This window comes from Plectropomus leopardus, chromosome 18, assembly GCF_026936395.1.
Source record: "Plectropomus leopardus strain MGB_pleo_1.0 chromosome 18, ASM2693639v1, whole genome shotgun sequence".
Classification (NCBI taxonomy): Eukaryota; Metazoa; Chordata; class Actinopteri; order Perciformes; family Serranidae; genus Plectropomus; species Plectropomus leopardus.
In genome coordinates this window covers 4,431,596-4,454,051 of record NC_142193.1, presented here as the reverse complement: position 1 = coordinate 4,454,051, position 22,456 = coordinate 4,431,596, and the positions used below count along the sequence as shown (strand labels likewise).

General features: G+C 39.7%; 1 protein-coding gene across 3 annotated transcripts; it reads left to right on the top strand.

Moving 5' to 3' along the window:
- The first annotated feature begins 1,738 nt into the window (after positions 1-1,738).
- Positions 1,739-22,319, top strand: nfe2l1a (nfe2 like bZIP transcription factor 1a). Of its 3 annotated transcripts, none has more exons than XM_088069442.1 (9): positions 1,739-1,823; positions 4,819-5,515; positions 5,597-5,785; positions 15,688-15,846; positions 17,211-17,261; positions 17,352-17,504; positions 17,621-17,792; positions 18,310-18,972; positions 19,105-22,319. In XM_088069442.1, exons 2-9 carry the CDS (start codon positions 5,234-5,236, stop codon positions 20,094-20,096), a joined length of 2,661 nt encoding a protein of 886 aa, XP_087925568.1. In that variant the 5' UTR covers positions 1,739-1,823; positions 4,819-5,233; the 3' UTR covers positions 20,097-22,319. The 3 variants fall into 3 exon arrangements, with proteins under 3 accessions (XP_087925568.1, XP_042360437.2, XP_087925567.1); XM_042504503.2 differs by having other exon boundaries at positions 17,193-17,261; positions 19,105-21,497; XM_088069441.1 differs by having other exon boundaries at positions 1,748-1,802; positions 17,193-17,261; positions 19,105-21,497.
- The last annotated feature ends 137 nt before the right edge of the window (positions 22,320-22,456 follow it).

Below are 22,456 nucleotides of genomic sequence, written 5' to 3'. Positions count from 1 at the left end.
GCGCTAGTTAGCTAGGAAGTGTGGGAGGCTTTGAGGCCAGTTTTCATATTGACCAAACAGTGTGCATGTGATGCCCTTAGGCCCAAGACAGACTTTTTCCCCATTGACTTGCCAAAAGAGATGTATGTAAATCAGTGGATACATTTTTTGGACGGATCTGATCCATTCTGTCCAATAACATTAGGTTAGTCAAGAATAGCTGTATGATTAAATAATTGTATTCCTTTTCAAGTTAACGGAGTGCCAAAACAGCAAGACTCTTGTGTGCATGGTACATCTGGGTAATTTTATAGATGGCATTTGAACCATTTTGGCTTCATGCACCACTGAACAACTCTCATAAGAAAGAACAGGCCCCCGCATGCAGTGCCTTATCCAGTTCTCTTAATACATCTGTGGTTGATATCAGCTGGCCGCCATGCTGTTTCCTGTGTCAAAATGGACAAGGTCATATTAAGTCACCCACTGGCAAGAGTGTTCATCGGTCTCATGTGGCACAGTGCCGTTTTCTCTGGTGAGGTAGCACCATTTTTTTAAGTATTTGCATTTTTTTCTGTTACAGAAAGCCTGGTTTTATGAAAAGATCACCACAGCAAGCCAACAGAAATACTTCTTTAAGTGTTTAATAAAAATGTTAGTATTGTAATTTTAATGATGTAAAAATATTTTAAGCTTATAGGTCCATTTACTGTAGCTTCTCTGAGCATTCAAGTGCATCACAGGTCTTTATCTAATGAATGGGGCAGATTCAGATGTCACATGACCTGCAGTAAAAGTGAATCTTTGGTCTTTTGGTGTCTCCTCCACACCAGCAAGACAGTTTGTTCTGTGTACGAGGGTCTTATTACTGATCATTAATGATATAAGTGGTGCATAGAGTTCAAATTTAGGTCACTTAAGAACTGGCTCCGGTGTCATCATGTGACCTTTTACTAAATGAAGACTTTGACACGTGGGAATTCTGAGTTTGGGAAAAGAAAATCAGACTGGTTTTGATTAATACAGTAGCTACCTGCTGCTTCAGTGCAAAAATATCAGAATGTTTGCCGGCTGTCTGTGGGAGAGGGTTTGAAACCACTTTAGGGGTTACTGCCTTAACAGCAGGTGGTGCTCTCTCTCAGTCTGACATACACAGGCGTGCATGCATGCACAAAATTATGAAATAGTAAGTCATGATTCAACTGGTAATAAAATGACAAAAATCTGACATAGTAAGGTTTTTTTAAAACTTCTGTCATAATTTTGTCTTGCTGTCTTATTAATTAACTCAAAAAAAGTGTCATCATTCTCATCTTAACTTGCAATTTTGGCTTATCATAAAAAGCCATTCTTTATTTTTGTCAGATTTTGTTCAGATTACTCTGATGCATAAAAAACAAAAGCTTACAAAATGCAATAGACTGTCAAATATAAAGGTTTGAACAGAAAAAAAAACAAAAACTGTAGTGAGGGGGGGGGGGCTTGTCATGATTCAGAATCCAGATGTGCTCATATAGTGTAAATTAAACAAGTTTTCAATGTTCCAATATTTCACACAAAAAAGCAGGGATAGATAGATAGAGCGATAGATATTTTTTTTCTTTTTCTTTTTTAACACACCCACACAGACTCCTCCTAAACCCTGGGTGTATTACTCCTCCTAACACACACTTTGTGCCTGTTTTTTTTTTTTTTTTTTTTCCCTGGGAGGGGTTGCTCTACGTCACCACTGGGTGTCGCTTTAAATAGATCCCACCCTGTCTGTGGACTCAGAGCAGATAGAAGCCGGGACGGTATGAGTCTCCACTGGACACCCTAAACCGGTAGGACAACCTGATGTAATTGTAAGTAATCGTTATTTATTTATTTATTTATTTTAGCGGAAATGATCTATTAGCAGTACTTTGTTACTGACTTATTCATCAACACTTCCGGTCCTTTCTGTGCTGTTTTTGTAAGCAGTTCTGTGATCTCATAGTGTGTAATCATGAGAGGAATCACTTTCATATTCCTGTAATATTACCATACTTGTCTACCTTCGCGAGTCTACACTGATATTCTTACTTTAAGTTTTCAAGCAGTGTTTTGGATTAATATGTGGTCATAAGTGTTCCAGCTCTCAGGTCAGTCTCAGTGAGTGATGAAAACATTGTGTAACCTGTTGCTCTGGCTCATCTACACATACATTTCCTTGATATTCACGCGCACACAGCGAGTACATGATCTCTATTTAATAATAACACAACACGCTTTGCTGGACCAGAGAAACACATGAATATTTTCTTACATTATTATTAATGCATATTTTCTTAAGTCTGTTATTAATGCAATGCCGTGATTGACAGGACTTGACCATTAGCGGTTCATTTCAAATGGTCTATTTAATTTTATGTTACCTTTTAAACCATTGCAATTCAGAGGGAAATAATGTATGTCTTCCACTCCACTTAGGGACTGTTCATTATTTATGCAAAACAGGTGAAGCACCTCAAATATGTTTTAGAGCAGTGTTGAGGAAGCTATGTTGTTGTTGTTGTTGTTGTCTGGGGAGGGTAGCAAACAAACAAACAAACAAAAATAAAACAATTAACAAAACTAAACAAAATCACAGCCCAGCGACCCCCTTCTATGATAAATTAAGTGCAGTCTCTTATCTAACAGATTCTATTACTAGTTACTTTACAAAATAGGATTCCACATATTAAACACAGGAAAAGATTAGAAATTATAATGCATTGAAAAAAATCATATTACTTGCAGTGTATAGAATAGTTCAAATTAATTTCCACCGATACAACAATCAAATGCTATTTACACATTAACACACATTTAATAAGCTACAAAACCACAGCACACACAGGGGTATTGTGCGGTATGAGTATTTTTAACTTTGATGCTTACAGTAAAAATTTTGAGAGCATTAATACTTTTGAACAACACAGTAGGCTAATTAGTGAAACATATTTGCCTGCTGGTTTTTATATTATCAGTGCAGAGATGCTCAAGAGTTTTACACGAATGGATTACAATAAAACTTTATTTTTCACCAAGATGAAAAATTGTCTTTGTCCTTCTGACAGTTCATTAAAAAACACAATAGTGACAGAAATACAGTATACAGACTGTGAGCAGACAAAAACAACTACACAGGAAAGAACAAAAAGTCAAATGAGGTCTTTAAGACCAGATCAGCTGCCTGTGGGGTAGAAGATTGACTACATCCTGTATTAGTGGATACACTGAACTATAAATATAGGAGTATTTTGTTATTTCAAGGTGGCGCTGAAAAGTTATGCTCAGCTGTTCCACTGCAGCTTCTGTAAACAGGCTACCATACATAGTATAAAGGAGGGAGGAGACAGAGAGGGTTTTTCCAGGCAAACCCTGGCAATTACATCATGTGGCTGCAGTGAGCAACTCAGGCAGGCAGTGCAGGGCAGGCAGGTGGTTACCAAACCCTTCTAGAAGTAGGTCGAAGTTACTGAGAGAGAGGGGTGGGGGGTGATAGAGGGCGGTCTGTGTGACTGTTTGTCTTATCTCCTCATACAACCTCTTAACGGCTGCCTCTCAGCAGGTCAGGTTGCCCTCACAATGGAAGATTAGTTTTGATAACAGCAGTGTCGTTATTATTATCATCACAGGTTCAGTGGCGGCAATGTTATTGTGCTGTAGTAGCTATTAGCAGCAACTGTAGGCTACATGTGTTAGTGATTGCAATAATAGTAATAGTTACAGGTGGTAGTAGTTAAGAAACAATGCTAATAACAATTAGCACAATAGGGGTCAGTTGTAGCCCTTGGAACTTAGTTCATGACAGGTCCATTAAAGGAGCACTTCAACCCCAAAATGACAAGTTGTATATAAATTACTTACTCTGTGATACTTCAGTCTTGGGGAAAAAATTCTGTTTTTCTCACATAATGCTATGGTTAAAGAAGAATCCCAAAGCAGAGAAAATGATCTGTGAATTGAAGTCATTGGGGTCCAAGTTTAATAACAAAACTAGATCAAAACATCTGTTTACAAACTCTCACACAACTGGCACAGTGTAATCCATGTTTCATTTATTCAGAAGACAGAGAAAGTATACTCGTGCATTGGTTTGTGTGATAAAGTACGAATTTGCAGGACTTTGCAGACAGATAGCCCTTTCCGACAAGGAACCGAACTAAAGTGAAACTTACCTATGCTCTACTCAAAGCCAGACTTCATTGTAGAAAACAGCAACTTAATCTTGCTGGTCTACCACTGCTTCAATCTACTAGTTAGTTTCTGTTATTGTTTGATTTTGGTGTTTTAAAAGACTAGTTAAGAATTAGCAAAGTTACACAATAACACAAATAAACCACCTATAGTGGTTTTGGTAAACCATCAGTACCCATGTCCAGCCAGGTAAAATTACTGTTTTTGTCAGAGGAGTTTGGCTTTGAAGAATAGAGAGGTCTCATTTTGCTATCAGTTACCTGTTAGAAAGGACTCTCTGTTTGGGAAATACTGGGCATGCATCTGGATAAATGAGAATAGAATTATACCGCACAAGTTCTGTGAGTTTGTAAATGGATGTTTTGATATAGTTTTGCAGTTGTTTTAACATGGAGCCCCATGGCTTCAATTCATCAATAATTTTCTCCATTTTTGGATTCTTCGTTCACCAAAGGCAAACGAGATAAGCTAACTTTTTTTCACAACTTCAAAGTAAAACAGGGTGAACAATTTACATACAAATGGTCATTTGTGGGATGAAGTATTCCTTCGACAACACCAAATATGTTTGCTGTAATTTGTGTAATATTGTAATCACGTCTTTGCTCTGATATAAGCTGCTCTCTGAATTCACAGGAAGAAGGGTTTTGAAGTTTCTGTGAAGAACAACACACTTTGGATGAAGCTGGGAGAGTTTCACAGCCAATCTTTCAAGATATTTTGATCCTGATCAGTCCTGACGAAAGAGTTTCAAGTTCTGCACTTGAACACTGAGCAGCTCAAACAGATAAGTTGGGTGGAACTGTGTGGTGCCTGGTGTAGGGGCACTTTAAAAAGTCCTCCTTGCCAGAGCAAAGAATTTCCCAACCAGGATTATCTTAAAGTACTAAGGACATTTTTGAGATTTAATTGTTGTTGTTAATAGTTAATAGTTGTTGTAATTGTTGAGTTCAGGGGTTTCTGGCAGGACAAAGACAGAAAAGCCACTAATTGTGGTGGTGACTGAGCTGAGCTCTGGACCCTTTGCACGTCCTCTGACGTACCAGAGACCATGCTGTACCTCAAGAAATACTTCACGGAAGGCCTCATTCAGATGGCCATCCTGCTCAGCCTGTGTGGGGTGAGGGTTGACGTGGGCCTGGAACCCTACTTGCCTCCCTCCTGGCAGGAGATGATCCTGGGTCAGAGCTCAGCACTGACCCAGACACAGTTCCATAACCTCCGCAACCGCATGGAGGATGGTCATGACCTGCACCCCAAGAGTGTGGACCTGGACGGGTTCTTCACGGCACGAAGGCTGCTGGGCTGGGTCCGCTCTCTGGACAGGCTGCAGGTGGGAAACATGTCTGTCTCCTTCTTTATCTGTGGTCCAACTGAGATGGAATTAGAAAGGCCTTCATACTTTTCTCCACAGGTTCCTCATGCAGAACTGGAGGCATGGCTGGTTCAGCGGGAGCCGGATCCTCTCCCCATTGGATGTCCAGACCAGTCCTCACCACTGGAGAGAGCACCTGCTGGTGTAGAGAGAGACCGACCTGCCCCGCTTGTTGAATCTAGAACAGGACTCGATATCCTACAGGAAGAACCGGAGGATGATAAAGAGGTACAGCTGTTGCATGAACTGTGTTTAAGAACTTGTGTTTAAGCTTGTTCGGCATACTGTCAAGATAAGAAGACTGAAAGTACCTGATTGGGCTACTTGCCATATTTGATAATATTCAATCATTACGGGAAGGTATGATTTACATATATAAATTCTGGAAATATAGCTTATTTCAGGGTTGAAACCTAACCAAAGTAAGTGCCAAAAGTCACACACCAAGCTCTTGTCCTGTCTAACCCAGAGTAAGTGAGTGGAGTGTAATCGAGCGGAAAGTGCAAGCGGAAGGTTTTAGGGTGGAGTGCAGAGTGAATTTTTCCAAAAGTTGGAATGTAACCTTATCTCAAGAGTTTGAAGCATGCCCGATCCAGAATCAGTCTGTTTACTGACTCGGAGTGTTGATGTTTTTTTCCATTCTGTGTCCCTTCTCTAAATCTGGACACTTTTATGGGTCTTTGAATGCAGCACAGGTGGAACTCATCACAAGTTCTTTTTTTTCTCAACAGCAGTTTGAGGACTTACAGTTGTGAGGTGGATAATTGATCTGTTGACACGTTCAGATCGATGAATAAGTGGAGCAGTGGCATGAAGGCAAATAATTTTTAGACCCAACTCAATAACGGGTTAAGTTTCACTTTCATTGCGTGTGACGTTCTGCTGCTCTGTCAAAGATTGTGGTGCAATGAATAACTGCACCGTATTTATTCTGAGAGTGCCCCTCATGAACAGTCCAGCAACAAAGATTGAAAATCAATACACCGTGGAAGATGTTTAAATGTTGGCAGGAAGGACCAAAACTGATTTTTTTTTTTTTTTTTTTTACCAAGCTGTAAACATACTTATGCGTTAAAGTTGGCCATTTTAAAATGGGGGTCTATGGGGATTTAACTCCATTTTGGAGCCAGCCCCTTGTGGCCATTGGCGGAATTGATTGTAGTTTTTGGTACTTTTGCATTGGTATCATTTATTAGCCCTTAAAGCTGCCTCTTTATTTTTATGCAGAACTGGTTTTAGTGTTATGCTACCAGGTTAGAGGAGTCTTGAGACTGCAGTTCAGGTACAAGGATTGACATGGTTAGGTTTAGTTCAGATCAGCAGTCTGTGCTGACCTTTGTTCCTGCCATAACCATGCGTAATTTCAAAACTGGATCCAAAACTGCTGTCAGAGCTTAAAGACAAATGTTGTTGCCTTTAAGCAAAATATTCTGTACTTCTGTCTTTTTTTCTTTATATATATATATATTTTTTTGTACAGTCCAACTAAAACTGAAAGTGATTCTTAAACATAAAATAGTTTCTTTTTAAAGTCATTATCATTTAAATTTCACAACTGAACAGCAGTACAGACATTCAGGCACTTACAAAGTCTGTTACAAGATTACTGACCTACCTAAATGCCGCTCACATAGCAGAATATGAGTTTATAAATAAAATATATAAAATAGTGATGTAGACAAGAGTGCTGTCTTTGTTTTGGCCCTCACCAAAGCGTAATGTCATGTGAAATAATGAGTCAGGGTTAGATGAGTCACCACACCACAGATGACCTCACCAGGACTAAGAACAGTACCGCAGGAACACCCTGCTGCAGTAGCAGTAGCCTTGGAGTCACTTTTCAGTGCTTGTGCTTACACCTCAGCTCTCAGTTGGTGGAGAACACATCAGAGCTACAAAAGAGTGAATGTAGTTTTCAGTTGGCCAGAAACACAACTCTAAATGAAAGCCAATGTTGCTATCTCATATCTGCTCAAATTATATCTCGGCAACTCTTTGTTAAACACATTGATCACGACTACTTTATAGGGACGTCATGTCATTTTTAGAGCTTTTACTGCTGCCCTAGAGTGGCCAAAAAGAAATTATATATAGTGATTTAAGGGCACCTGAAGTATCTGTTCATATTGGTTGTGATGTGCAAAACTACAGACAAAGTCACAATGATTTGAATTGTTTACAGTAACTTGGGGGTAGAAAATTCTGCATCACATAGAAATAATAAAATGGTGCCAACAAACACTGCCTCAATTGGTTAGTTTCTAGCCATTTAAAAAAAGCCCACTGAAAAAAAACAATACAGTAATTTTACTTTTCAGAACATGGGAGTTGCAGGTCTGCTTCCCTGATCACTTAGTGTGTAAGGTATGGCAGGGAAAATATTTTAAATATAGTGTACGCTTAAACTGATATTGATTTTTTATGGGGGTCTTTTAGGTGGGTAAAATATGTTTTTGCTGCACCCTCAGCAGTAAAGCACTTAGCTTCTTTGCTGGTAGATTTGGTTTATTAAAGACTCTAACAAAGCAAAAGGTACATACAATAGGCACATCAGAAACATCAGAAAGTTCGGACCACTGTGTTTAACTATATGTCTTTAAATGTTAAAATTATGGCTGAAAATGAAAATAGATACAAAAAAGTTCTCTAATTTATACATATCTCTGCATTTCAAAAATAATTGCCAAATGTCTGCCAGGAAGTGATTGTTGTTTTTGGTGCGATGTCGGCGTGATTCTGTCTATTGATGAAGCAAAGTGGTTGATTTCAAACCGCTTCCAGATTTTATGCCAAGCTAAGCTAATCACCTCCTGGTTTCAACTTTGTAACACAAACATGAGAGTGACATCAGTCATCTCATCTTCTGTCAGAAAAAAAAGTGGAAGTATTTTTTTCCCCCCAAAATGTTAAAGTGTCTCTTTAAGTGAGATAACATGTAATGGGAATCTGCTGATGATCACCTGATCTGAGTGGCAGCACTGATTTCATGTTCTGGCCTGCATGAACTTATGAGCTCCATTTATTAATGGCAACACCTCAAACATGCCTGGTCAAGCTCTTGCCCAGAAGGCAGACTTCAGCACATACAGTACCTGTCTGTCAGAGTTTTCATCCCAGACACAGACACGTTGAAACTGAAAATGATCTGTAAATACACAGAGGGGTGTCTAAAATAGCTGAAGTAGCCACTGTGGCCCCCTGAGGGTGGCAGTTCACTGAAATCTTTTCTCAAGACTGAAGCAGGATTTATACTTTACTGTCTCTGCAGGAATTATGATTGTCGAAAGATCTGTGTAAATGTGTTTGTGGGTCTGTACAAAGACAACTGCAGAGCTAAAACAATGACACTCATGTCAGTTGCATTCTATTTGATCCTTTTGCAGCAGTGAGGTCACCATGATTCACCATCCTCACAACCAGTCAAATAATCAGGTTCTGCCACAATCAGCATTGTGACAAAAAAAACACTCACAAATAGTCAGATACACCATAGAGACCAGTGCTAACAAACTGTACTATGTATAAATATTCCATAGATTGGCCAGTCTGGACCGTATGCCGTCTATGGTCTTGACACACACACAAACACACACACGGTTTTGGAACAGAGCCATGTGCTGCAGTGTATCAGGGATCCAGTGTCAGAGTTACAGAGGCTGGATTTCCTGAATGTGTTTCAACATGCAAAACCCACTGTACCACTGTGTCATCAACATAGCAACTAATAACAATTGCCATTTCCTGTTGTGGGTAGTCAAATGGCCATGGAAAACAATGCAGTGTCTTTTATTCTGTTTTTTGATAGAAAGTTTAACCCATGTTACAGCCTAAGTTTTCTTTTTATTTTGGCTTACTTGCAGAATTAAGGTGCAATTACATACAGCTTAGTGACCTAGCTGGTGACAGCTGTTTTGTCATACATTTTAATAAAGAATTAACACAAAAAAGGGAAGAGAAGATCCTCCTAATGTGACGAAAACTGGAAAACCATCTTCACTGATGAAGAGCAGAGAAGGATAAACTTTCATACTGGGACTGAAGTATTCCAGTTTATGAGGAGCTGAAGCTGAAGCTCAGTGTCATTTTACAGCAGTTTTGGATGCCTATATATCTGTCTGCATGCCACACACACACACACACACACACACACACACACACACACACACACAAACACACACTACAAACTTGATATAGCACATAGAGATCTAAGCACATGCCAGACTGCTACCTTCCTATCTGTCAAACTGAAACAGTGTTTTTGAATTCTCCTCGTGTATTGGATGGCACAAACACACATCCAGCCACACATAAACACACATCCAGCCGCACAAAAAAAACCACACACAACACTTTATTAGCTTGTGACCGACTGGCTTGTTTTGAAACCTGATAGCTGGCCTGTTGCGTCCTGACACACATTTACATCACTCAGTTTTGCAATCCCTCCTGTTTACTGCATCACACACACACACATACACACACATGCAAAGAGCCAGGCATGAATGTAAACAAATGTGCATGAATGCAGGAGGTGCTAGCATATTGAGCACTGTGTCAGGAAGAAAACAGGGACATTTAAAGGTTTTAAAAGTGGTCATTGGTGTCATAGTGTAGAGGTTATCATGTCTGCGATACATGCATAAGCTTCTGGGTTGGAACTCTAGTGGAGCTATTGCTTAGTGGTAGTCCTTTTAGTACACAACTAAGAGTGAAGCAAGCAACCTCGGGGTTATCCTGGACAGTTACTTATTTGATGTGACTGTCCAGGATAACCCCGAGGTTGCTTGCTTCACTCTCATCTGCCTTCTACCATATAAAAGACATTGCTAGAGCCAGAGGAATAATGTCAAGGCGAGACCTTGAAAGGTTCACCAAAGTCTTTATTTTCAGCAAATTAGATAACTGATAATTAGATAACTATCTAATTAGATAATTAGATAACTGTTTGTTCATAGATCCTTCAAAACAAGCTACTCAGCAACTTTAATAAATTTGGAATGCCGCTGCAGGGTCCTGACAAAAACTAGGAAATATGACCTCATCACTCCAGTTCTAAAATCCTTACCCTGGCTACCTGTCCCTCAGATAATTGATTTTAAAATATTGCTGCATGTGTATAAATTATTGTGGCTCACTGCCCAAATATATCTCTGACATGCTTGTGACAGGGCCCTCAGGACATCAGGGGCCAGTCTACGGACTGTTCCAAGAGTCAGAACTAAATATGGTGAAGCAGCATATTGTTATCATGCAGCACAAACCTGATAATGTTTGACAAACCCCGACTCTGACTACTTTAAAGCTTAAAAATGATAATTTTTTACATTGTAATGTGATGACTGCAAACTTATTTTTAAACTTGATCTTAAATCTTTTTTTTTTTTTTTTTAATCTGTATCCTTTATAATGTTGCAGGGCTGGGCGATATGGTCTGAAAAAGATTGCGATATTTCTAGGCTATATCTCCATACACGATCTATATCTCAATATTTTAAAATCTCCTCAAAAGCACTTTATTAACGCTAGATCTGGGAGACATAATTGAACATTACAGTTTTTTTTTATTTTAATAAACAAATTCCCTCTTTTATGTACAGTATTGTCTGTTCTATTCTATTTCTATTTTTGATCAATAATCATTAACATGAAGATATAATGTCCAAGTGGGTAAATGTAAATATTCAAACAGGAAGAACTGTATGATAAGTTGAGAAAAGTATATCACTTTACTGTAATGCAACCTTTAAAATCAGGGAAAACACCATTTATTGCATATCACAATATCACAATATCCAGTGTCTAAGATGACGTATGGTCTCATATCTCGATATAATATCTTAATATTGCCCATCCCTATTATGTTGTACATGTTATTGCTCTGTAAAGCACTTTGAATTGCCCTGTTGTATGAAATGTGCCATACAAATAAAGCTGCCTAGTCACACTTGTCTATAATGACACACATGACCTGACATTGCCACAACAAATCCCAAATGTGATTTAGTCTGGAACCTGTCAGATGATTTTAGATTTCCAAAGGACGTTATCTATGGCCACAAACCCAAATGCCTCTGGATGCAGTTGGATAGACCTACAACCAAAGTTAGTAGTATGGTGTCAGATTTCAAAACACACCTCTGGATAGATTATCCTCTCTAAAAGTATGATAAATAATCTGCAGTCTCTTTATTGAACTGAATGGCATATATCATTTGCTGACAAATTAGTTTTCTTTCAGACATAATAAGTATGTTTCTTGAGATTTTAAAAGATTTTTATTGTAGCAAGTGGTTCCATATAATGTCCTAGGTTCGAAACCCAGTGGAACCATTACTTTCTACCTGCTGGTTGCATAGTGTACCTCTGTGGTTATTCTTTGAGGAAGTTGGCTGAGTCATGTTTGCCTTAAGCCAAAGCTTTTCAGCCTGATATCACCAGACCAAATCACAAATGTGACTTGGTCTTACACCTCTTGGTTCATATACAATTAAACTTCATCTATATGCTTAGTTGGAATTAAGACACCCAGTCCCTTTTGCTGGCCCAGTGTGGTGACACATTTTTACAAATAAAGGCCTGTCAGTTAAAGGCCCGGTTACCATGCACTTCATTTCTTTGGATTTAGAAAACCAAGTTTTTGGCTACCAGCTGGAGATGTTAAGACAGCTGCTTAGATTGCATGTACAAATATAAATGTTTACATTTTTGTCAACATGGGCATGCTACACACATTGTTAGCTCGGTAAGATTGTCTGCAATTTAATCATTTTGTTCATTTTACTGAAACCATGAGCACCAAAGAAGAAGTAACACAGGCAGATTTAATGAAACAGCTTGATAGTATTTCCATCTTTGCTGAGAAACAATTTTATGTGAAAGCCCACTTCATTTAGACACCTGTTCAAAAAAACATATAAGCCTGTTGACTTCACTGATTTAAGCAAATAATAGCCCGGGCTATTAATTGAAGTTTTACGAGTAGATTATGAATTTTAGCTTCAGGGGAAAGTTAGTATAATCACTCCCCAATACTCCTCTGTGCTGAGCTCAGTGCTTCCTCATGGGAGCGACTAAGTCAATGCCAATAGATCAAATATCAAAACCGTTTCATATAATCTGTTCCGTGTGAGTGGGCTGACAGAATTGAAAGTTCTGTGGTTTAGAGATTATCATGTCTGCTTTTCATGCAGAAGGTTCTGGGTTGAAATCCAGTGGAATAAGGACTTTTTATCAGCTGGATACAGAGCTTTTCTTATGGGTAATCCTTTGAGGAAGTCTGCGTGGTCACATTTTCTTCCAGCTATCAACATGAAGAAAATAATAATCACAAAGCATGTTTAATATCCTGCCTGAAGAATATTCTAGTTTAAGTTGCCAACTGAAGTCTCCCACTGCACTCACATGGCATTCTCATTGAGGCGTAAATACGATGCTACCTTTTGATCGTGATGGTGTGCTTTGTGTCTTTGGTGCTTGTTGCAAAATGAAAGAATTGGTCCTCAAAAGGGAAGTGAAGTGTGAGTCACTAAAACAGGGGGGGGGGCAAAAAAATGGCCAAACAAAGAATCACACTTTCAACACACACCCAACTTAGATTTCCACTCAAAACAAAAAAACACAGAGAGCCAACTGAAGGTGTTGACTCTCTGGAGACAGAGAGTCAACAACTGACCACTGAACCTCCCCAAATAACCTCCCGGCAGGCTGATTGCAGCAGCTGAGGAGAACATCACAGCTGCATCCAATAGATCCTGATAAGCAACCAGTCCGAGGACCTAGATTTTAGATCCATGTGCTTTTCAGAATCAAGTTTTAAAAGATATTATACATTACATACACATTATACATTATACATATTATACATTAATATTATTTCCATTTTCATTGAGTCCATTTTTTTAACCAGCATCAGTTCTTATCATAAATATCAAATATGAATTAATTTTCAGAAATGTAACTCTTTAAATGCCAGGTTTTTGAAATGATGCCACTATGTTTCAGAATATTTTTAATATCACAGCCTGGGATATGTCAATGATTAGCTGCAACATTGATTTTTACACATTTTACTTTTGTGCAGTGTCAAATACTCACACGCATAACACTCTGCACACAAAATGTGCTTTCAAAATCAGGCTATAAAAATAGCATACATGTACTTTTATTGAGTTAATTTTTTAACCAAGATCAGTCCTAATCATAAATATTTTTTTGTGTGATTTTTTTCCCCTGTGGTTGTTTCTGTCACAATGCCACTATGTTTTAGTATGAAGAAAAATAATTATTTTGAATTTACTACATGCAAAGGTGTTCTTTTTTCTTTATATTTTTTTATTAGCCTGGGATATGTCAATGATTTGCAGCAACATTGATTGTGACAGTGCACCTAGTGGAAATAGCAAGTACTTTCTCCACATGCCAAATATATAAAAAATGACGTCAATATGTGGAAAATAGCAAAAATGACAAATTCCAAGGCAAAAGCCCACAATGAAACCCAGAAATGAAACATTGCATGCTTTTATGCTTTGATGGCTGTGGGATCAAAAATTGCAGTTTGAATGGGTTCCAGTGCCTCATTTTTGCCACTTAACAGTGTGAATGTAACAGTTTTATTTCCACAGTGTATTTTCAACTCTTTGTAGGAGCTGAGCTGGAAATTACAAGACTAAACAAAAATACACAATCTCTCCAAAATGTATGCCATATGCATGAACAAAGCCAAAAATATATTTAAAAAAAGAATGAAAAAGTAAGGCTTAAGAATCTGTGAGATGTTCTTTGGTTTAGGCCTATAAAAATGCACTTGACTTGCCTGAGCTTACTGCTGTGTGTTTTTCATTTGGCTCCTTAGTTCCTGGAACTATTCCCAAATGTTCTCACCACCACCACATGATTCAAACTCAAGCTCTCAGTTGCACTCATGTAGTGAAAGAAAGGATATGTGCACAGGCCTGACCCATTTATGTTCAAAGCTACATACATGTCCTTGCTGGCCAGCTGTTGAGGGTATCTGGGTTTGTCTTTAAGCCCCCAGCCAGGTCAGGAGAATGTTAAAGCTATTTTGAGCCTGGCTGTCTGCGTCTGGGTAAAATAGGAGCCTTTCTGTTCTGTACATACAGGCTAGTAGTATAGAAGAAAGCACTACAGCATAATACTACCATGGTGGTTAGCATGGTTATGCCTTTACTGACTTGATATTTGTTACAGTTAAACCACCGTGTCATTCTTATGGTGGCCATAAAGAAAAAAATGGAGTCAAAATAAGAATCGAAACTCCATTTTCTTTTATTAATATGCCAAGTACATATCCAAAAGATGTGTTTGGCATATTTTTACTGACATTTTTTTTAAGCGTAACATCAAGATCAGGAGTCTAAGCAGTCATAATCAAGTCTCGATCAATTACAACCCAGCAGAAACCTCTGAGGCTAAAATATGAAGCCAGTGCAGAAGTGCCAAAAACTGCTGTTCTGCAAATGGCCACTTGAGGCTGACTCAAAAAACAAAGTCAATCCCAAAAGACCCCCATTTTGAAATGCCAATTTTTACAACAAAGATAAACATGTTTAAAGCCTGGTACAAAAATGATTTTGGTCTCTATAACTAACTTCAACATTCATGATTACTGTAATAAAGTGTGATTTTTGGGGGGGGGCTCACACATTTACATTTAATTAAGGGCCAAGAGAGTGACAGGCTGTCTGTGAGGTGTCATCATAGTCTTTGAGTCAGATCCACCCCTCAATCCTCCACAGCGCCGCCCTTTCATCCAAATATGGTCATTTCTGGCTCTCAAAAACCAAGATGGCAATTGTCGACATGCCGAACTCAAAGCTTTGAAACAGCAGTACACCAAACAATGGGTGATGTCACAGTAGCTATGTCCATTATTTATACAGTCCATGATTCCAACGCATGTCCTATGAGACACACCCACTGGTACGCTGTGACAGCCTCATAGTTACTGTACAGTGGTGGGTAGAGTAGTCAGTGAAACCAGTGCATTAGGACAGCAAGCTGGCCTGTCTATAGAGACAGTGCAGTACTCAACATGATGTCTTAAGGCACGTGTAGAGTTTTCGGAGGCGTTGTGGCTGCTCTGACCAGATTTTTGTCTCTGCAACCAGGAAGAAACGCATCATGTGCGTCATTACAGTGATGCTCTTGAAGACAGAGGAGAGGATGAGGACGAGGAACGGCTGGACAGGAGGACGGAGGAAAGAAGACTAGGAGGTTCCTACAGCCGTGCTAACAACGGAGAGCTAACTCAGGATGACGTAGACCAGGTAGACTTATAAGAATCAGAATATTATCATTTAATCATGATAATAAAATGCTACAGTATTTCATGTGTTTCCTCTTTTGAAGATGATAACATTTGGAAAGACATACCAGATACCCCTACAGCATGATGTTGCCTTGGTCCAGATTCAAATATTACAAAACTACTGAAAGATACATTTACATTTGGCACAATCTGTAGTGAGTAAAACAATTTCACAGCCCTGCCAGTGTGGCTACGGCCTTGCAGTAATTTAATAAAGTTCAATTCCAACAATTTAAGCAAGTCTGAATATTTGAATTCAGTTAAGCAGTTAAAGGTGACTGACTTCACCTTTAGCCCAAATTCCTCAGAACCAAACATCGGCAGTAAAAAGTTCCACCAGTATCAGTAGAATATCGCCAACATATATGCTGTACATAAACGTGTGTGAATGCTTGGTAAAGTGATCAGAGCGACTGTCATGCTTGAAATCTGAGTTGGATACGTTATCTTTAAACGCTGGATTACTGCCAGCTCAGCAGAATAGAAAAGCATGGGAGACAAACTTTAGCAGCTGCACCCCAAGGTGGCTGTTACATCACTATCACTATAAGCAGTGTCCTCTGATCAGATATAGGTGCTAATGTTGTTCTTCTGTCCCTAGTTTTTAGGGCAGAGAGGAGAAGCTTACCATGTGAAAAATAATTTTTCAACCCAGCGTCCAAAGTCCCTCAGAGCAGTGCAGGTCAGAGGTGAGAAGTGTCAGATAGGATCCAGTGAAAATGGAAAGACTAGAGAGAGATTTCTGAGAATGAAACCAAAGAAGCTCAAAAAAAAGAGACAGAACAGGAGGAACACAGACGGACGGGTTAGTTTCGAAAAATGAAAACTGTGGGTATTCTGAGAAGTCTCACTCTCATGGTTCCACATGTGGGTCAGGCTGAGACTGTTTTATGTTTAAGGGACATGCCATAGAGCAGTGATTCTCAACAACCAGGCCACAACATTGTACCAGTCTAGGCTTAAATTATCGATTCAGTTTGTGTTTTGGCAACTTTATCTTGACTGAAAAAAGCCCTAGGACCACCAATGTCAGTAGGACATCCTCTGTAGACTGTAAATTCCTGTCCAAAATTTTATGACAATCCATGGCATCCTTGTTGAGATATTTTAGTCAAGACTGAAGTCTTTGATCAACCAAACATCAGACATGGCCATTACTAGAGCTATATTGCTGGCAGGGCTAATACAAAATACATGAATATCACTGAGAAAGTCAACTAATTGATCAAAGCTGGTGTTAAATCAAATGCAACTCAATTTTATTCTTATCTCTTACTGTGTTTCTCACTCCCTTTCACTTTTAAGACGTCTTCCTCCCTGCAGGAGTGTTTGAGGTTGTTGGAGGAAACCTTTCCTTTCACAGAGGAACAACAGGTATAGCCCCTTCTGTTCTATTTAGTCCGTTCTGTAGTGTCCTTGACCTTGAACAGTTCTAAGCATTTTTCTTGCTTATTTGTCCCTTAGTTAAGGGATGATGATGATGGTCGTAGAAGGGAGGACTTGGAGTGTCAGATGCCAGACAGGGAGCCCCTGCTGTCTCCTATCATCCCTGATTGTAACCCCTTGACAGACCTGGAGCTCCAATGGCAGGACCTGTTGGCTATCATGGAGCCTGAGGTGACTGGGAGCATGAAAGTAGATAAATGCACATTTGGCAAAAGAGAATTAAATCATGAGAAGAGTCAGCCAAGATTCAATAATTGAAAATATATTTTTTAACCCCTCCCCTCCAGAACACAGATGTTGACATGATGGCATCATTTGGCCACACCCAGACTTCAAGACAGACTGGGATCCCTCAGGGTGCTGGGTCTGAAACTCTACACCAAAATTTGAACAATCATGACAATGGCATAACAGGGGCTGATGAGGAGGCTTTTCTAATGGGGACTCCACTGCGGCACGGTAATTCAGTTCAGAAGTTGACATTTGTTGTAACAATTCCTGGACAAAATCCCTACAATTCAGCATCTCCTCAAAACTTGAGCTTAAATGTTGATTCCTGACCTCAACAAAAGGCCCATTACTTGTTGCCAAAGCTTCAATAACATCCCGTGGCATTCCTCTGCAGATTGAGTTCGTCAGTTGTTACGGAGAAGACAGATGTAACAATTATCTAACTATCCTAATTACAATTGAGAAACTCCATCTGCTGAGCAGCCTGGAGATGTGGTTAAAAGCTTTCACAAGTAGTAAGTTGGAAAGTTTGAGAATTTGCCTTAAGAAGCTCCTCAAAATGTTTCACAAATGAATCATGACAATGTTAAAACTGATAAGGTCTAAAAATGCTCAATTGTCATAAAACCATAATGATCATGTTTTCTTTTCTTCTTAATTTTAAACGGATGCCTACACCAAAAGCTCTTTTGGATATGCTACAGTTCTTAGTTCATTTTGCAAATACCCAATTTTTTATCTCTAGGGTCGTTGGAACCTCGGAGCCGGCCAGGGCTAGAGCCAGTCCTGCTTCCTCTTACCCCCAGTGCAGAGTTGGATGACCACAGTTCAGCCTTAAACACAAGGGACACTTTGAGAAGCTCAAATATAAATCCCTCAAATAGTTTTCCTGACAACACATATCTGCTTGAAGAAGATCTTTCAGAAGACTTCTGCAGGGGACTAGATGCAGAAGATAACTCTGACACCTTCAACATAAATTTGCTAACACAAGGTCATGTGGATACCATGGAAGGTTATCCAGGCTTTCAGTATGCTCCCTCCCTTGAAAACCTACCTAGCTTTGATGTTAGCTTTCATACACATAACATGACGTCTTCCAGTTTCACCCCATCACCAGAGGGGAATGGTTTGACTCCAGACCTTCTGACATCTCCCTCCAGTGTCTTTCTGGGTGAGGAAGAGGAGGATGTTGATAATGAAGGTGGTCTTCCTAGCACACTTACTGACCTCTTAGAGGATGCTGCCATCTTGGATGAGATGAGATTGTTGGACCTGGCTCTGGAGGAAGGATTCAGTCCTGAGATGGCAGCCAAGCTGGAAGAGGAGGGCTTCCTTGATCGTGAAGTGGCCCAACAGGAAACTGGCAGAGATGGTGACCACCCAGGCACTGGCATGGTGGTCACAGGTAAATAAACGAGGCAAAAGACATTCTTCTATTGTAACTATTTTTGACAAAATGGGTAACTGTGTACCTCTCTTTTAAGAGAAGACTGAATTCAAGTACTTGCCTTGACATTTCCTTGTTTTCTCCTCCTAGACAGTGAGGATGAAGCAGACTCAGACTCTGGTCTTTCTCTGGACTTCAGCCACAGCCCTGCTTCTCCATGTGCTTCTGAGGCCTCCTCTTATTGCTCTTCCTCAACCTCATCTTCATCTTCTGTGTCAGCTGCTGGAAGTCCCTTCTCTACAGACGAGGACAAAGAGGCTGAGGAAGGTTTAATTGGTTCAGATATGGAAGTGGAAGTGACCATAAAGCAGGAGGAAGTGGAAGAGGAGGAAATGGGGGCGGTGGGAGGAGAGTACCCTGAAAATGTTAAGAAACCCTTCTCTCTTAACTTTGGGGATCACAAGCTGTATAACGGCTTTCCTTGGCTTGAGTATATCGGCCATGATCACACTTACAACCAGCCCTGGTCATCTGCCTCCTCTCCATTTGTAGGCAAGATGCCTACCAAACATCCCAAAACCTCCCTACAACATGACAATGCCAAGCCTTACCACCGCTCTTCTTCCAGACACATCACTGAGACCAAGATGTGGAGTCGGGATGAACGGCGGGCAAAAGCAAAGAAGATTCCTTTCTCTAATGAGTTGATTGTTAATCTGCCAGTGGAGGAGTTTAATGACCTGTTGGCCAGTTACCAACTTAGTGAAGAGCAGCTTACACTCATCAGGGACATTCGCCGCCGTGGGAAAAACAAAATAGCTGCCCAGAACTGCAGGAAGAGGAAACTGGATGTGCTGCTGGAACTGGAAGACAGTGTGTCAGGTTTAAGGCGCTACCGTTCACGCCTGCTCCGAGAAAAACAGGAAGCCCTGAGGAACCTGCAGGAAATGAAAAGACGACTGGGCTTGTTGTACCAACATGTCTTTTCCACACTGAGGGATGAGGAGGGGAGGCCATTGAACTCTATGGAGCACCTGCTTCAGTTTGAGTCCGATGGTAGCGTCACGGTGGCCTCACGCCAACAGGGGGCAGCAGTGCCACTGACAAAAAACAGCAAGAAACAGAAGGATAAGAAGAAGTGAGGAGGTGGTCAGTCTAATCTGGCTTTAGGAGTTTGGGACATTAGAAAAATGTAGAGAGAGTAAGAGATTCCTTGACAGGAGTGTGATTCAACCACAAAAAAGTATGAAATACTCCTGTGGTGGTTAATGAAGAAAAACAGGAACTCTGGTTTTAAGGGAAGGAGCTGAAAACTACCATGAAATCCGTATACACCAAAACAGATATCCCTGACGGTGATGTTGTCATTAAAAGAATTGCTGGATCGCTGGATGAACAGAGGATTCGAGACGAAAGACAAGTTCTTTAAAAGAACAACATAATGATGTTGATGGTGATATGGAAACCTTTATTCCAGGATGTGTTGCTCTCATTTGATAAATGGTGATAAACATTTTCTACACTGGAAAAGGGCTTGAGTCCAGCTACTGTTAAGATCAAACAACTCTGAGGTAAATGTGGGCTGCTACATACTGATAATAGATTACCTGGGACCAGCGCTTTAAAATGCTAGTTCAATGCCTATGCAAAATTCTGCTTTTCCATACATGGATTTCCTCAGTAAACTGAAAATATTGAGTTGAAAAAGTCAACAGGCTGATGGCAGGCTGGATCCTGGCTGTCAGCCAATGAAGCAAAAGAACTGCAGACACTACAATGACTGTTGTCTCCAAGGAAGGGACTGGTACACAAGAACAGAAGTTGCGATCATGCCCCCTTGAGTTGGCAGGATTAAGGTTGGGGGGGCACCATCTTACTCAAAGACACTTCATCAGGCCAAAGACAGTGCCATGGAGATCAAACCTGTGTATGTAGTTACCGAATGGTGCAGTAACTGCAAGACCTGCTGCCAGAAGTCACCATGCTAAGTACTGTCTGCAACAGAAGCCTCTTAGATTCAACCAAGAAAGGAAAGTGGCCATCTTGGCCACTCTGCTGGGCTTCAGTTGTGGCAGTTTTCCTGAAAACTGACCCTTATTTTAAGAGCCCATTCTACTACTTGATTGACTAAGGTTTTGACAATGGATCTACAAACAGCAGATGTTTTTGTCTATATAAGCTAAAATTTGGTGGGTAGGGCAGTTTGCTTTGCCTTTTTCACACATTTGCACAACTAGCTCTAAACTCACCAGGCAACCCCATGCAAGTTTACACTGAAAATGATTAACTGACTGAGGAATGACCCACAAGGGTGCCGGTCTGGATCTTTTCTTGTGAATTTTCTGAAAGTATGATAGCAATGGGTTTTACCTGTGCCTTTAACATGTGTGTTTCTGTTTATATGAGTATTGAACATGTCCGTGATTGTAAAAGTGGGGAAATCTTGTCTCATTTAAACAACATGGTATGTTCCAAATGTTAATCAAGGGTAGGAGTACCCATGACCTCAATTCAACACAAGAATAAAAGTGGTTAATACTTTTGGTAGTTGTTAAATACATGAGTACAATACAAGTCTGTACAAGTACAATGTTTAAACACTGATATGGGGAAATGTATGTCAAACATATGAATGTACCTTAAATTGATAGAGGAAACACAACAGCTTTGGCCTTCGAAGACAGACATTCTAACATTTCTCCAAACTCAAGGTCCGTTTGAGAATTGTTTCAAGTTAGGATATCACCCTCTGCTGGTTGTGTATAGCAAAGTAAGACAGCACTGCACTGAGATTCTGATGAAACTATAAGTACAAGGAATTTAACATTGCAGCAAAAATGATATAGTTCTAAATTTTACCTTAATCTGCAGCATCCCAGGTTGTAGTTGAGCCTACTGTTAAAAAGAAGTGGCTTTAATGAAAGTCATGTAAAAAATAATAAATAATTGTGTTATTTGCAGAGTAAATTTAGATTTTTCAGGAATGAGCAGCCAGGAGAACACGTTAGCAGTTACTGTGTTGCTAGACCTTTAAACAAAATCACAAATTTATGTTTGATTCATTTTAGGGAATAAATTGTCTGAACTGATGTTCAGTGCACATATTGACCACCTCATTTAAGGGTCAAACTAAACTGGGTCTTGCAGTTTTCTGAAAGGCAGGCTATGCAGTGGAATTTGACTAGTGATATCCTGTCTGTCTTCTAGATTTATGAAGGCAAATGAAAACCTGCATGCCTATCACTACCACTAAGTGTTTTTATTGTTGTTTGTTTGAAAGTGTTTACATTTTGTGCTTGCTGGTATTCAAGGATATGGGACCTTGTCTTCTGTAATATAAAATAAAATGAAAAACTAAAAACAAATTGTAATTCTTTAGAGACAGTTGGTGTCTATAGTCGGGTAAGGAGATGTCGGGGTTATCAGCTCTGCAGCCATTTGTGGCAGATAATTCTAATTCGGTATTGACATCCTACGCATTACAAATGAAGACATGAGCTGA

Bases quoted from the DNA above. Each gene is read 5' to 3' on its own strand.
- nfe2l1a (XM_042504503.2), top strand. From the start codon at position 5,234: ATGCTGTACCTCAAGAAATACTTCACGGAAGGCCTCATTCAGATGGCC. The intron at 5,786-15,687 runs GTACAGCTGTTG...CTCTGCAACCAG, and splicing joins AACCGGAGGATGATAAAGAG to GAAGAAACGCATCATGTGCG. The intron at 17,262-17,351 runs GTATAGCCCCTT...TTTGTCCCTTAG, and splicing joins CTTTCACAGAGGAACAACAG to TTAAGGGATGATGATGATGG.